The 17,467-nt window shown below is 40.8% G+C and overlaps 1 protein-coding gene across 6 annotated transcripts in view; it reads right to left on the bottom strand.

The window, feature by feature from the left end:
• GRHL2 (grainyhead like transcription factor 2) overlaps positions 1 to 17,467 on the bottom strand; it is a 65,534-nt gene that overhangs the window by 26,581 nt on the left and 21,486 nt on the right. For 5 of the 6 annotated variants that reach the window (XM_071738076.1, XM_071738080.1, XM_071738079.1 and 2 more), the window contains 3 exons: positions 16,113 to 16,269; positions 13,531 to 13,642; positions 8,140 to 8,234 (listed from right to left, as the gene is read on the bottom strand). In XM_071738076.1, coding sequence (XP_071594177.1) covers positions 8,140 to 8,234; positions 13,531 to 13,642; positions 16,113 to 16,269 — 364 coding nt within the window. The remainder of the gene's footprint in view (positions 1 to 8,139; positions 8,235 to 13,530; positions 13,643 to 16,112; positions 16,270 to 17,467) is intronic. The other variant, XM_071738078.1, reaches the window with a different exon arrangement.

The raw sequence follows: 17,467 nt of genomic DNA, 5'->3' as shown, positions 1-17,467 counted from the left end.
TAGATGGATGCTGTAAGATTCAATATCCTTGTCCTGACACTGCAATACATCAGGGTCTCTGAGGAGCAATGACTCTGCATTCATGTGCATGAAGGGTACTACACTTTGTCATTCATTTGCATCTCGCAGATAAGAGATGGATTCGAATTAACACAGGTAATTTATTTTTAGGAATTTTTTCTGTCTCCACAGAAACTTCTACTAGCTTGCCTGTAAAGGACAACACTTTGAATTTGGAAAAATCATGGGAGCGTTGCAGAGGGCGTAAGTTCTGCTACTTGAGTTGATTTAAGTGGTGTTGTTTTCTTTCCATGACTGAAGATTTGCACCAGTTTCAACACCGTGGTACAAGTGAATGGGACCCAGGGAATCCTTTGGACAGTCCCCTTCTCTCTGCCCCTGTCCTGCCCAGAAACCTTCACCTCGTCAAGGCAGTGGCTGAAGAATGCTGCCTGCTCTGATCCCACCTGCCCACTTTGCCCTTTACAAGCCTCATTTCTTCTTCCTCTGCAGCTCTTGTCCACAATGCAGTTACTTCCACTCTCCAGTAAAAAAAGGAGTAAAAACAATCCCCTGGGCAGCCCCAAAAAGATTAAGTACCATTCTACCCCTCTTGAAAACCACGTGTGTTTAAGAGCCTCCTTGCTCTGGTCTCTTGTATGGTAGTTACATGGCTAGAAAATGTAGAGTTAAATAGAAATGACAGTTGCAGGAGTATAAATTACTGGGGTTTTTTCCCCCCAGGGCCCTGACTATACTTGACTTATAACTCTTTTAATGAATGTAACTATGGCTGTACCTGAATTAATTTAAAAACCTCTTTTTTTTTTCCAGTGCAAACTAGATTCTAGCAATGTTTTGCTATCAGGAACAAGTTTAGATTGTCGTTATAGTGATGCTTTTTTTTAAATGTCAGCATATCTTAGATTACAACAATTAACGATACAGTTCCACCCATCTAGTCTCCAGCTCAGGCACGCCATTGGCAATGAGAAACTGATTCTGAGAAACATTTGGTGCCTGAGAGAGTTTCAAAAGTGGCCTAAGATAATGACAACTCTTCTGTTCGTTATAGAGCATGTCTAGAAAAAGCACTCTCTGTTTCGGGAAAGGTGCTCCTCCACAGCCTAGATGCTATTATGTGAATTACTGAATGTTTGATAAACACTGCAGCATAATTAGTGATGTATAAGACACAAATACATTAACCTGCCTTAAGAGAAAGCAAGGCCCAGAACTGCATTTCACCTTTCATCGTTTAATCCAGCCAACATGACTCCTGCCTGCTGCGGTCTCTCAGCTTACACACTTTAAAGGTCTACAGCTATGAAACCTCTAATAGAAACCTTTTATTACTATTTACATGTCTGGCTCCCATCATCTCCGAAAGAGCCAAGGGCAGAAGGGAGTAAAGAATGTGTTATAGTACAAAATCAGAAACTTAGAACAATTTCTCTACTGAATGCTGGCAATGCATAGAATTTATGCCTGGGTGGCAGGTCTTTAGAAAATCCCATCTTAAAGGTGTTTATCCCTCCAGACTGTAACAACAAAGAGTTAAACTAATTGTCTCTTAAATGACTAACATCAATCCCATCATTCCTCATATACACAAGAAGTATGGTTTTATAGTTTCTCTTGCCAGCCATTACCTTATAAATCCCATACAAAGGTAAGACCTTTGTTTTATTTCAATACAAATGTCTCCAGCAAATGTTTACACTACTCTTTTGAAGCTTCCTCAACCCACACCACACCCAGGCAACTACATAAAAATGCCATTTGCCTTGAATCCTAGATGCATATTTACTGAACCATTTGTATACACTGAAACTTCAACATTACTTGCTACCACAGGTTAAGTCTTCCTTAATATATACATGTATGTGTGTATGCATGATATATATAATATATAGACACATGCATAGAAACCACGACATGATTTATTAAACCAGTTACCAAATCTAATCCTACATAATTCCTGGTACTAAATCCCTCCATCGAAGTATCTTCCTCCAACCTTTAAATTTTCAGAGTAGTGAAAATATTGATTTCCTTCCTAATAAAATGAAATTTCATCTAAGATAAGAAATTAATAATTAAGAACAAAATAATTCTTACACTATTCAAAGTCTTTATAAGTACTGCCAGCAATGTTGAGGAACAATGGATTGTCACCATACAAATCACTGACAGACCACACTGCTCTGTCAGCATCATTTTACAGTTGTGCCCACTGGAATCATAGCTCACTTCAGCCCACAATGTCTAAGAAACTAATCCTGCAAATCACTCACTCATTGAAAACACAGCTTATTACTGCATAGGCTATGCCAAAACTCATTAAATAACTGGAAAGGTTCCCAGAGGCTTCAGCATGCTTTGGATTCAAGATCTCCATTTCAGTTAAATATAGCAGGACAATTATTGCACACAAGTATACAAAACAACTGCACAGCACACAACTACTGTACACACCAAAAACCATGTACCAGCACCTGCCCAAATAACATGTCTGCCAGTATCAGAGAATCATAGAAAGTTAGGGGTTGGAAGGGACCTCAAAAGATCATCGAGTCCAACCCCCCTGCCAGAGCAGGGTCACCTACAGCAGGTCACACAGGAACACAGCCAGGTGGGCTCTGATTGTCTCCAGGGAAGGAGACTCCACAACCTCCCTGGGCAGCCTGTTCCAATGCTCTTCACCCTCACAGTGAAAAAATTCCTCCTTATATTTATACAGAACCACCTATGCTCCAGTTTATAACTATTGCCCCTCATCCTATTGTTAGTGACCCCTGAGAAAAGCTTTACTCCCTCCTCCTGGCACTTGCCCCTTACATATTTATAAACATTAATGAGGTCACCCCTCAGTCTCCCCTCCTCCAAGCTGAAAAGCCCCAGCCCTCTCAGCCTTTCCTCATAGGGGAGATGTTCCACTCCCTTAACCATCTTTGTGGCTCTGCACTGGACTCTTTCAAGCTGTTCCTGGTCCTTCTGGAACTGAGGAGCCCAGAACTGGACACAATATTCCAGATGCGGCCTCACCAGGGCAGAGTAGAGGGGGAGGAGAACCTCTCTCCACCTGCTGACCACCCCCCTTCTAATGCACCCCAGGATGCCATTGGCCTTCTTGGCCACAAGGGCACATTGTTGGCTCATGGTCATTCTTCCATCCACCAGCACCCCCAGGACCCTTTCCCTTATGCTGCTCCCCAGCAGTTCAGTCCCAAACCTGTACTGGTACCTGGGGTTGTTCTTTCCCAGATGCAAGACTTTACACTTGGCCTTGTTGTAATACATTAGATGGTATTTACACCCTTATAAATTGTATTTATACCCTTCTGGGGTGTCAGCCACTCCTCCCAGTTCTATGTCATCAGCAGACTTGCTGATAGTACACTCTATTTCCTCATCCAGGTCATCAATAAATATACTGAACAGTACTGGTCCCAGTATCGATCTTTGGGGGACTCCACTAGAAAATATGTCTGCTTATCATGTCCAAGTTGCTTTGCAGAAATCAGTAATTTCTTGGTATCACTGAAAAGTTTTGTCTGCTTTAAGATGACATTTTCTTTTAGCAACTGTTCACTAAAGTCACACCTTTGAATTTAAGGTTAAAAAGTGCTTTCCATAAAAAATACAGTCAATGCATTGTTTCGGAGTAACATAATTCATTTAAAATTAGCAAAAGACTTAATCAGAGAGAAGGCGTATCTCCAAGAGTTGCTATGCTTTATGATAAAGATACTCTCCTTTTACCAGGAGAGTTTTGGTTCTTCATTATCTTTCTTGCAAACAAACTTCTGTCAGCAACCAGACCACAAGCAGGCAGATGAATGTCTACCAAAAATGAAGCTGAGCTCTAAATTCAATAGCCTCAACTAGAAATTTGTCAACCAGCCAGATGCTGCAGCAGAAACTTCTGCAGGGCAACAGCAAAGCAACTAACTTCTAGGGTATCATAAAAAGACTTTTAAAAGATGGTTTAAAAGTCAGCCAGGTCTTGTTAACTGATGTTTGTTTCCTCTCCTTTTTTTAAAATAACTCCTTTAAAAATACCAAACATAACATTCAGGTTCAACTAAAGGGAGCCAACAAATAACCTTTCCCATAAATGCATATTTATATACAAAAGTAATTACAGGAATGCAACTATGATAGACTATATAAAAAGTATTCTTCACTCCTCTTTCTTATTGCACAGTATGTTTGTCTCCAGGCAGCACAAGGAAGTTTGACATGACTGCAGAACCTTCCTGTCATCCCCCTGTATCCTGCTCTGAACCACAAGCCCCACAGTGACCTCTAGACAATGGCCCCAGCAGAAAATTATTTTGTTCTAGTAAAGGTAACAGTGTGCCAGGTCCCAGTTCTGCTCTGCCAGCACACTTACATTGTGTTTGACTGCTGTTGATGACCAGATACAGCAGAGGAAAAGATAGTGGAGTGGTGTTACCAACTTCATTGCAGTTCCCTTAGTCCACAGAAAGCAATGGTGAGATGATTCCACAACTCAATACACGCTATACAGGATTTCATCTTCCATTAACTTTTTCTGCCAAGCAGCAGTTGGAAGATGAGCAACTGAGCATGAGAAGCTGAAGCCAACACCCCAGCTCCTTCCACATTACAGAGAGGATAGAGAGGCCTCTGAATGCCTGTTTCTTCCATATATGATCCAAATGAGATGCTGCCTTACAAACCTTTAGCAGGCTCACTGTTAACAGGCACATTCTGGTATCACCCCTGCACTGTTATACCCTCACCCCAAAAGGCTTCCAGGAAGAGGGTGCTGCTCTGCCCGCATGTGGCAGGAGGAATCTGGCTTTAAATCAGCTGCCCTCCAGGTGAAGTAGGAAAGTGAGAATAAGATAAGTCCTCCTAGATGCAGGTTCACTCTCTCAGGTGACACATGGATATTTGGTTAGGTGATTGCTGCTGCCTCTATTTTTCAAAACCAGTCCTCTGTGCTCTTCCAACAGCCACTATTTTCTTTATTTCTTCCCAGGCCAGTGGAGCACTTCATCACATTTCAGAGGCCCTGGAAAGAACTGCTATGTGCCACTTTTGTCTGACTCAGAAAAGGAAGGTCTTTGTGCCTATGAGCTTAAGTTTTAATCTTGAAATTGAGGTAAAATGGAAAACAACAGTGAGCAGGAACAATGGAGCCAGTTTAAAGATCATCATTCAATAAGGTTAAGAAAAGAGTCTGTAATTAGGCCTTCAAATTCTTCATCTCTCTAGAATGAGGTAATTGCTGGAGAAAAAACAGCCTTCAGTGAGATGCCTCAGAGTCCATAGCTTTCTAACACCGCAGGGAAATCCTATGGGAATCCCCAGACCCAGCACAACTGGTTGTTGTATTAAAACCTCCAACAAGAACAAGTATGTGGGTATGTGTGCACATGTGTGGGGAAGGAAACACTTTAGTGCATGTTGATAAGCTTACAGGTACAATCTGATTTATGTTTGATAGTCAAATACCAAAGAACATTATGAATCCTCTTACTTTTATCAATACACTTGCAGTTCAAGCTCCTAAAAGATCAGATTTGATAACTGCCCTCTGGAATAACATGGATAAGAAAATCTGCATTTTAATGACTATGTCCGGCAGAAACACAAGCAGCTTTCTTAAAATTTCATTCCTGACATGTTTTAATCCAGCAACAATGAGCCAGTCATTATTTTAAAATCTGTTATATTTTATGAGATCATTACAAGAGTTGTGTTCTTAATGTTCCAGCACCGATGGCAGGAGCACTGTGAATAGCATGAGATTAAAACAAAACATCTGGGGATAACACCTGACATCAACAACCTGATCCTTCAAGTTGTGACTTTCTTGCTCCTAGATCAACGTGGTATCTTGCTAAGTCTGGTTTGCAGCAGCAAATGCAAGTGCACCAAAGAACTTGCCAGCCCTGGCAATGGGGATGGTAGCTACTGGGTGAAAGAGACTGCCATGCTCTGGCCTTGGTACTGCTCCAGTCAAGGTCTTTGGGAAAGTTTGTGTCATGCAGAGATCCCAAACCTGCATTTGTTTGCATAATGATCAGGTGCACACAAGGGTCATCTGTTGTGGCTGCAGAGGACAACACACTGCTGTATTTTGAAATTGAATCACATAACAGAAGAGTATCTGGGGTGGTGAGAATGTAATCATTACTTGAGTAAATACAGCACCATTAGCAACTGGGGCAAGTAAGAACTCTGTTTACCAAGGATAGCTTTTGAATTAGGCAGTTTTCAGAACTGTTGTATTTTCTCTAGTGCTCTATTCTTTTAAAATGTGCAGCAGAGATGAAAACCCAAATTACTGCAACCCTCAGCACCATCAGTCAGCAAGTCAGGACAGTGCCTGCTAAAGCCAATGCTCTGTGTTCTGTGCAATCTCTGTAGGGCTCTGTTGGAAATGCAGTGGGGAATCAGGGATGAAGATGTTTCTGCATTAGAAAGATCCTTAGCATTACTTGAGCACTGGGTATTTTGTATTCAACATGAAAACAGTATCAAGGAATTTACTCTCAATGGCATTTGCTGTTTTTTATTTCTACATCCTTGAGAGTCCCACGTTATCCTCCACTCATTCCACACAACCTATTTCCTTTGTTGTTTACTTTCCAGGGGCCAACTTCTTATAACTACCGGCAGCTTTTTATTTCTCCTATGCTAAGTCCATGCAGCTCAAACACTCTGCCACTCTCTGGATAACTTTATCTAAAAGAAACTTGTTAAAGTGCTCTGCTGTCCTCAAAATTATCAGAGTTGGAAGGGACCTCTAGAGATCATCCAGTCCAACTCTCCACTAAAGCAGGATCACCTAGAGCACATTACACAGGACTGCATCCAGGCAGGTTTTTAATACCTCCAGAGAATGGGACTCCACAGCCCCCCTGGGCAGCCTGCTCCAGTGCCTTGTCACCCTCAGAGTCAAACAGTTTTTTCTTATGTTTAAATGGAACTTCCTATGCTGCAGCCTGTGCCCATTGCCCCTTCTCCTGAGAAGAGTCTGGCTCCATCTTCCTTGCACCCACCCTTTAGATACTTGTAGTCATTAACAAGGTCTCCCCTTATCCCTCTCTTCTCCAGGCTCCCTCAACCTACTGGCCACACTCTTCTTTATGCAACGCAGGATTCCATTGGCCTTCCTGGCAACAAGGGCACACTGATGGCCCATGGATAATTTACTATCTATCAGGACTCCCTTCTCCTCCAAACTTCTTTGCAGCAGGTCCACCCCTAACCTATATTGGTGCTTGGGGTTCTTCTCCAGGTGCAGGACCCTACACTTGCTCTTGTTAAACCTCATTAAGTTCTTCTCTTCCCAGCTCTCCAGCCTGTCCAGGTCATGCTGTATGGCAGCACAGCCCTCTGGAGTGTCAGCCACACTTCCCAGGTTTGTACCATCAATGAATCTGTTGAGGATACGCTCTGTCCCCACATTCAGGTCATTGATGAAGATGTCAAACAAGACGGAATAGAGCATTGACCCCTGGGGGATGCTGCTGGTTACAGGCCTCCAACTTGACCCTGCTCTACCACCTCATCTATAGGTCCAATGTAGCAGACATATCCCTGAATGCAAAACCTTGTATCTGACAGTACTCATCTGTTTACATACAGACAGAAAGACAGCACCAGTCCTCAAAAATATATTCATTCCCAATTGTAAGGACAGTCTGTATAATACTAAAAAATAATGGCACGAACGGAAGGGAAGGCATAGTCTAGTTTACAGAATACTGATTATTAAAGGAAGTTTGTAAATTAGAGAAAGAAAACATTCACCTTGTGTCCTCCACTGACTTTGCAAGTAGGAATAAATACTTCACTGTTTCATAGGCTGGCCATATTTTACACAGAAAATCAGAGAGGCCACCAGTAAATATTGTCAGTGATACAGGTGTGAAGCCACTATCACCCCAACAGCCATCACATACCATCTTGCCTTCTAAGGATGGCCAAAATCCCCAGGGTCAGCAAAAGTCCAGTTTGCCTGGCTTTCCAGAGACTGAGCTCTCTCACCTCCACCCACCCTTCCTATCATTTGCTAAAAAGGAAAGAAGTAGAACAGTGACTAAAGATTTATGGTACTTATAAAGGGAAGCCATCTGCATGGCTTTTCCTCACCTTTGCCTCCTCATTGACATCCCAAGTAAAGGACACAGCATTGAATGCAATTTCTTCAATATTCCCAATGGTATTAAAACTCTCCTTGTAATCGGCTGTAAGAAATAAAAACAAAAAGACTCATTTAAGAAGTCTGAACTTTCTCTTTTGAATTCATAGCACACATTTGCTTTTTCAAATGGGTTGTCTAATGCATCAAAACTACCTCTTGTATTGCTTATGCTGAATTATTAATAATCTTAATTGCAAAGAGGTAATAGACTGCAGCTTGAGTCTTAGGCATTGTAAATCACTACTTATGTTCTTGCAAAATACTCCTTACTCTCAAAAATAAATCATTGTAACTGCAGTGGGAATGAGTAGGTGCATTCATTAGATTGGCCAAGGAATAACCAAAACTGGAAATTTAACTAAAAGCAATTGAATATTTAACAGGATTGTTCAAGTCTTGACATAAACAGCATTATGGTAAATTCTAAAGAAGCTTTCTAAAAAGCCAAGAGCTATAATTGGAGGAAATAATCAGTAGTAATAATCATTCCCTGCCCAGCCATTTCAACTTTTCCAGGAACTGCTGGCTCTCTAGTTTAAAAAACAAAATCAAAACTAAACAAAGAACAAATAAAACAAGCAAAAAACTAACAACAAAAAAAACAACAAAAAAACCCAAAAAAACCCCACATGCTACAAAAAGAAAAAACAGAAAATGAAGAACCAAAAGCACTATGATCCTTTTTCCAAAAACATAAAAGAGCAAACAAAATATTTCTAAATTGTCTGACTATAAAATCTGCACCCTTTTCCCACTCCTTTTCAAAAGCACTGTTAATATTATCAAATAAGGTGGCATTTCAGAAGGAACAATAACCAAGAGGGAGGAAGTCCAAATTTCAAAGATGACCCCAGACCCTGCTAAAAACATTAAGGGCAGAAAAACACCTAAAGGCAGGCAACCACCAGGCCTTCTTTTTAACAAAAAACAAGAAAAAAAAAACTTTTTTCTCTCCTTTTGCCAGTCAGTTTAACATATTTACTTCTTTTGTATAACAGATTTAAGAGAGAAGGTAATGAGAAGGTAATGTCTGCTTGATTAAAGGAACTCCCAGATTCTTCACATAAATGCATCAGCTCTCTTCAGGACATATACATTTCCTTAGAATTCCTCCAGGGCTGTAGTGGCTGTAATTGGACTCTGTGCCAGAGGGCTGAGATTACATCATGCAGCAATCTTGATCCAGCTTTTGCCCAAATACCTGTTTCAAGAGCATGCTGATTCTTAGCTTTGTAATTAGTTAGAGAAAGATGATGGTTTTATATTCTATAAATGAGACACATATGTTTGCAGTATCAATTTATTTTGCCTTCCTAAAAATAAACCGTTGGTCTTTGAAAAATAATTTGTAGATAACAACTGTTTTAAATTCATTTATAACAAAAACATTGATGCCAAGAATTATTTAACAGTTGAGACATGCAGGGATGCTGTCATTTCACTGGGTAAGTGAAACTGTGTGCCTGGGATACAGAACGATTTTTGGATACAGTAAAAATCCACTGTTCTGACTACAGGAACAGCACAAGATATTGGTGATGCAGCAAGTGAATGTGGTGTTAGGAAGGGCAAGGCAGGCTTTTTGTTACCCATCCTGAACACAGATCTCCCTTCTAACTGAAGTAATTGTCTTCACTATCTAAATTCATGGGAATGCAAATGAGAGGAATTATAAGATACATAAGTAGTTTAATATGCATGTTCACACAGCCACCCACCCCTTCAATTTATGATTCACCAGAAAGTGCCTCGTGCAACTGACTGCTGCATATGGGCGTGCTGTGTAGGTGCACTTGGAAAGGCATGAACAAGATGTCTTGTAAAGACACATGTTTTCTTCTCCTAAAAGGCTGTCAGAACACCACATCCCCTCAACCTTTCCTTTCCTGCTACACATGCCTCCACTCCCTTAACACAAATCCCATGGAGTGTTCATGTAACGTGCTGTTTTGTTTAAAAGCAGAAGTGCATCCTGTTCCCCTCAGCTTACAGATAATCAAAAAGAATCCTCAGTAGATTAAGTAATCACTTATATGCAAGAACATCTGAAAGTTGTGTGACTATGATTTTTCCTTCTGCTGTGAGTCACCAGAAATTAAAAAATTGGGTTCTTTGATACACAAGAAAACAGCTTTACAAGAATTATTTACTCTTTGTTAATTGTTTATTAAGTAATGGCAAACTTCAACATTAAACACCTATCATTTGCATGAATTACATATCATTGTAGTAGGTTTTGTACTGTGCACATAACAACAACTATCCTGAAAAAAAAAAAATGGGCAAGGATCTGGAGCACAAACAATTCAAAATCTAAAGCTTCCACATCCACCCTTTCTGTCCATGTTTGAACCTCTTCTAATATCTATCAAATTATGGTTCTGATTCTAAATATTTTGTATTTGCTGTGATCTATATCATGTTCTTTATTTTAAAAGAAAAAGCTGTGATCCACTGTCACAGCACAGCACTGTGGAAAAGTCTGCTTTTATTCTCCCACATTCCTGCTAAAAACTGAAAGTGCCTTTCTCCTTCTTCAGAAAAATCCATAATGGCACATAGCCCAAAGGCTGGAAAACACCTTTTCCTTCTTGCTTAGCAAGAGTTAAGTCCTCAGGTTTATTCCTCAAGCACTAAGGATTCTCTTGCATGTAAGTACATGTCTATCCTACTGATTTCACTGCATCTTCAGACCCAGTCCTGCACCTCATCTATTCAACCATCCTTCCTCCCAGGAGGTGCACAAAACAAATTAAAGCAGTGACCCCCTGTATATCTGCAGTAAGGGAAAAAGTAACTGTATTCTGATGTCCAGAATGCAAGAGCAGGAAAAGGGAGACAGAGAGACCTGTGCTGCTGGAGAGAGCAGAGTCACCACTTCCAAGGGCTACAGAGCTGGAACCCAGAACCAGAACAGCCCAAATTCATTTGATACTCTGCCTGCTAAGGACCAAGTCATGCTCTAGATTAAAAAAATTATATTCATAAACAACTAAAGATTCACAGTTGTTCAACATATGCTACAAACATTAAGTTAAAATACTATTAATTATTACAAACTTATATGGAAGATGTTAAGAGTTTTATGGCTATTCAGATACTTTTAAAGAAGCTTAATACATGATTAACACTTTACATATCATTGATTGTTGGTGTGAAATCCAAAATATCATAGAAGTAGGACTACCAGCAGATTGCCAGATCATCCCCTGAAGATGGGACAAATCTGACACACAACCCTGTCCTTAGCAAGCTTCTCTAACTACCTGTTTAAATGGTTCTCCAGGGCACATTCTGGCATTTCCTACTGTCCCTGACAGACACCTACTTCTCCCAGTTAACTTCACAGGGCCTGGACACAAATTCCATACTCCTTACAGGAGCCCTTTGAGGAACTGAATTTTTAATGTCAAGGGAAACCTCCACAGAACCACACCATAATTTAGCTTGGAAGGGATTCCTGGAGGTAATCTGGTTCAACCCCTACCCTACTCCTGTTCAAAGCAAGACCAACTTCAAATTTTGATGTGGTTGCTCCATTAGAGCACCTACTGAGAAAACTGCAAGATTTTGCTAAATGCAGCTTGATGCTTGTATGGGGAATGCAGCTGGGAGCCATACTGCCCAAGTAAGCCAAAATTCACAATGTAAGTCCCAAAGAAAATCACACGTACTTCAAAAACATTATACTTGCTAAGAGTTAAAGCTGTATTTCTGTTGTTCTTAAGAAAACACTACTGAGCAACACACCTAGGTCTTTCTTCTGAAAACACCAAGATGAATTGTGCTTCTATGGTTCTTAAGTCTGACAGGGAGTGCTGTATCAGTAAGACTTGCTACACCTGGCCTCACTCATGTTTGCAATCCAAATAAAGAATATGAGCTGGAGTGCCTCAGAAGTCAGTGCAGACCTATTTCATCTCAAACTAATAGAAACATGAAAGATACTCACTTTAACATAGATAAACACACATATCATGTACAGTATTTGTTCTGCAGAACACTGTTTTAGAGAATGTGCACCACAAGCTGACTTGTGTGGGTTAGGGGACTGAAATGTGCTGGTACACCAGGAGTGCAGTGGGGCCAGAGGGTGTTGGCACTACAGTGGAACGAACTCCTCAGCACATACCTTCAAAGGTATGAGCATTAGTAGTGCAAGCTTGTAGGGACTAGCACAAAAAAACAGGCAGCCTTCAGAAATAGCTGTGACGTGGCATACTTGCTCTTTTAACATGTCATGATAGGAGTCATTTGGTCTGGGGTGGAGGTTTAACTGCCTTAACTATCCCAAAGGACTAAAGAATAAAAAGCTAGGGAAACAGAACTATGATAAGAAGCAGAGAGAAGATGCATGAAGAGCAGCTTTGACCAAACACGACTGACTAATGCCAGTCTCAGTGCAGGCTGTAGCACTTGAAAGTCAAAAGGCACTGAATGAGTAGGACCACGAAGGGACTAATTTCCAGCACTGGAGGTGTTTGATCACCCCTGAGGCTTTGCAGTGCTCTCTCCGAGTAACTCGGCTTTTTTTTCCCCCCTCCTCTCTGCCCCCTCTCATTCCTCCCATTCAATGGTTTGGTTCCCTCAGGCGGTCAAAACAAGATAGACTTTGTCTGCTTTGGTCTCGCCGACTCCTTTGACTGGAACCCGCTGCAGATGGCTGCGTGTGTAACTGCAGGTGGGAGGGGAGAAGCTCTTGATGTCTAGACACTCCCACAGATTTCAACTTCAGGCTCCTCGGCAGCAGCTACGAGTTCTTCCTCTGCTAAAATCTCCCAGGCATGCGGACAGGGCAGTTGTGACTGAAATGGGCTCGTAAATACCTTAGATGGGATGAATGATAAACAAGTCTCTCAAGATAGCACACCAGAACTCACTTCTCCCTCATAACCTACAAGACTCAAAAACTGGAGCCTCAGGAATCCTGTCCATGCCTTTGCAGTCACCATGATGATGGCATCTTCCTTCACTCTCAAGCTTCGCTTACACATCCTAACTGTTACGTGGGCTGCTACAGTTCCTGGATCAAAGAATGGATCGGCCTTTGAAAACTTAAAGGCAACAAACACTCTGCCACTCCTGAGGAGGTGCAGACATCAACTTCCCCGCAGCAGAAGGTGTAACACCAATAAATACAGCAGCTCTTCTTTGAGACTGCCAAGGATCATACTTTCTGCATAGCCTCCATCTTGCTTCATAGATCCCATAGCCCTGTCCTAAAACACTGGCAGAAGCCTTCCAGTCAATATATCCAACCACATCCCTCTGCAAGGCACCAGAGATTTCCACATTCTGCAATCTTCCCTTGAAACATCTGGAGATCCTCTTATACTCACCAATGTCAAGGACCCTCTGCTTAGCTGTGTGCTGCCGAGAATGCCAGTATTTCCAGTATTTCAGCTGTTCATCTCTGTTTTTATCCTCACTGAAAACAACCATGACCACACTCTAAGAAAATCAACAACACAAGTTGCATTAGTCAACCTAACTAATATCCAGGAACACAAAAAAATAGAATTTTCCATATGCCTCTAATATTGATCCATTTATCACCCTTCCCCAATACTTTTGTTGTAGAAGATTGCTGAGTTTTACTCCAGTTCAGTATTGAAATGCATATAAAGACTCAGGGCAGAATGAATGTAGTTTTAAAATAATGTAGTGCCTAGGATGATATTCTTGATAGTTCAAATGAAATTTAATCATATTCTAATAAGTTATAAGAAGTTCCCTTAAGCAAAAAGTGGTCATTCCAAGGTCGGAGGATCCGCAATTCCAATTCTGATCCAAGTCCAGTCCAAGTGTTGGAGATCAGATTTCTTGTCACTCTGGAAGATGACATTACACTGTAAAGGGATGTGTTGCCATGGAGCACAGGCTCACAGGCTAAAAGCAGGACATTTTTCAGTTTTACCATACACAGTCCACATACCCTGCTAAGTAGCAGGACTCTTCCACATAAGTATTTAATGACAAACTCAGTGTGACTATTTACTGAGTTGTGATGAGGTTTTTAGTTCAAGTTCTGAATTCCCTTTGTTAAATGTGTGATTCAAAGGAAATAGTGAAACTTAATGCAAAACTTCACATGAGTAATAACAGCTTTTAAAAAAGCCCTGCTGTAGGCAAGAAAAACAAAACAAAAAAGAAAAAATGCTCATACCAGGTAAACTGAAGTGAAAAGAAATCACAGAGAACAAAAAAATTTCACTTTTAAACATCCCCTTTTGTTTCCATTCTTTCTTTAATCCTGAGTCACTAAGCTCACAAAAAATACCATCAAGCTGTTACATAAGCCTGGGAGCTGGATCACATTTGGTCCATGATCCATGTCCCTTCACAGTCACCATCATAACCCTTCACATGCTCTGTGACCTTCTCCATTCCACCTATAAAGGCCAAATATCATCTTTGTGTCTTCCAAGTCTAACTACTGCGTGGGCACAAGGCACTATGTGCCATGGATGAGTCCTGAGTGAGGAATATGCATATTAGCTGGCCATCAGGTATGTGCTGGCTGATGTACCAACCAGAATTGCCAGTGAAGGCTGTAGCTTTTCCACGAAGGACAGCATTCATTTTCTAGCTCTTACATGGAACTCAGAGGTTTAATACCTTCAAAACCTCTTGCCCCTCTCTCAGATTTGGATGGAATTGGCCATAAATTCAACAGTCCCATGGCTGGGGGCCTGGCAAACAGAAACATTATTGTGAAAGTTGAACGTGGTTTCACATTCTTCTGCAAACTGCACGTCCTCCAAAAGAAATGGTCCCATTTCTCCTTTGCAATTTCCACCCTTCTGCTGTCACAGCTTCAAAAATCACATGAATGTAGAGTGAAGAATTATCAGCACTGGTTTTCAGCCAGAACAGTAATCTCCTGACTCCTGCTTCAGCTGTACAGGTGCTAGAGCTGCCCCACAAAGGGGGAAAGAATGAGTGGCTGGCAGGGAAAAAGACTTTTCCACAGTTTCCCACACACAGGGAGGTCTTACATCACTTTCAGCCAACAACTAAACACCATCATCAGCTTCATGTCCTTAGGAAAACAGGCTATAAAGTAACTGCTATTCAGGTTTATAAATCACTGCTTCTTTTTAGGAAGAGTCTCTCTAAGCTTCATGTATGACGGAAATAGATAGCTTGTTGTCTGCTTCACTGCTCACGTTGACTTTCATTGGTTCCTTCAGGTAAAGTCACACCATTTTTACAGTACTTCATTTATTTTGATGGAAACACTTTCGCAGGCTCATACATATGCAGCCCTTCCAGCTTTAGGGTGAAATTTGCAGGGCAGCAACTCCAAGGCTTGTTGTTCATTCCAAAGTTACTGAGTTAGGATTTGCTTACTCAAAAACATTACCAGGGAAATCAGGAGGCCTGTTCACCAGGCAGATGCTGCTGAATACTCAAGCTCCAGTTCTTCCCGTGGAATCTAAGATGCAAATCATCCATTTTGTCGGACTTGTGGGTGAAAGCTCTGGTATCAAGTAAAAGATCTTACATGATGTAAGTGATTTAAACTTGGTCACAAAGGGTGAGTTCACGTTTTATCCGGAACAGCTGCTGAAGTGCATGTGTGAGTGAAGATGGACTTACCCAATGAATGTAGCAGTTACTGTATTTTTTTCTTTAAACATGGCAACAAGTTCAACAATGCCACCTGTGCAATTACTATTCTGCAAAACCATAAACTGAAACAAATGTGTGTATAATTTACCTATAAGATCCACGTTGAAAAAACTGAACCCCAAAATATGCGAGACCACCATCAATAATACTCTCCCACCTTTTTGGACGTAAGAGCAAGCTTGCTTTTTCCTCTTCCACAAGAAAAAAAATTACTATAAACTAACCTATCCCAAGTATATTTATCTGCAGAGCTCCATTCCCATGTAGGAAAGAAAGTGGACTGTACCCTGACTTTGCTGATGGGATGCCGGAAACACTTGTTGTCACCGGTCTCGCTGAGGGTGATGGCGTAGAACTGTCCTTTGTTCAGGTAGGTCATGGGCCCCTCCCCTTGCTTTTGACGCAGGGATTTGGTAGCTTCTAGCGTGTACTGAAAAGTGCTGCTGAAAAGACAGGGAGAGAAGCACCAACAAAATCCATATCACTTTCTCTTTTTCTGTTTCTCCCCATTTCTTACATGCATTGTATAAGCAAGGCATAAGAAGTCGATAATAAAATTCCAGCAAAAGGTCACACGGGTATTTAAATGTGCAATTTTCTTTTTTCAAGTTCATTAGATCTGGCAATCAAGTGTAAAACTATCTGGACTATAAGTCTCTTGGAGCAAAGATTACATCTTTATTTTCTCTGAAAAGAATTATCATGAAGTACAAGACTACATACCCATTCAGATATACAAGGAGGGCATTCAGTATGATTTGCAGGGAATCAGCTACCTCCACACACATTTAAATGTGAAAGTGTCAGAAATATAAATCAAAAAGCCAAAAATAACCAACTAACTAAACAGAATAAAACTTGCTGCAAAAGATGAACACTGAGAATGCAAAGTCCAGCTGCTACTTGCAGCACAAGGCACAGGAAGGAATACAACCAGAAGGGACAGTACATTGGTTTGTTTAAAGACAATGTGCCATCAAGGTTTTTACAAGCCTTCTCTTCAAAATTGATCAGCAAAATAAAATACCTACATTTAGTTGTACCTGCAATCAAGTAAGAAAATTTGGACTTGTCTTGGAAGTCAGATTTTGGAAAAAATCCTTCTTCATAGGAGAACTTTCACCTTTAAAGCAGTTCTCAAACCATGAAAAGTTAAAGGTGAATTAACTAGTGAACTGATTAGGTGAATACAATTCTCACAGATCCTCTTCCAGCTGCCTCCTCCAATAATGAGCTTAAACGATAATCCAATAAAAATTATGCCTGCAGCTCCTCTTAAATGAAAAATAATGTTAACCTTGCAGAATAAATCGTCTCTTCAAACTGCATTTGGCCACCACAGGAAGCTTAATGCAAGGATGTCCTCATAAACTGGAGATGTAGGGGAAGCATTTTCACAAAGGTCCTAATTCAGCAAAGTATTCGACCATTGCTGGAGTAGAACCAAAAGGAGGAAAATGTTGGTACAAAGCAACAATGTATCCTTAACTTTCTAGTTCAAGCAAATACTCTAGATCATTTTCACACTGTGGTATCATATGGAAGCCAGAAGAAGATAAAAACATTTCTAACTATCTAATGGGGGGGAAAAAAGAATCACTAAAATGCATGAAAAACAACATATAAATCCCCGCTTGAAGG

The sequence above is a fragment of the Heliangelus exortis genome, chromosome 2 (genome assembly GCF_036169615.1).
Source record: "Heliangelus exortis chromosome 2, bHelExo1.hap1, whole genome shotgun sequence".
NCBI lineage: Eukaryota > Metazoa > Chordata > Aves > Apodiformes > Trochilidae > Heliangelus > Heliangelus exortis.
Note: the sequence above shows the minus strand (reverse complement) of the source record. Positions and strands in the feature narration are given on the sequence as shown.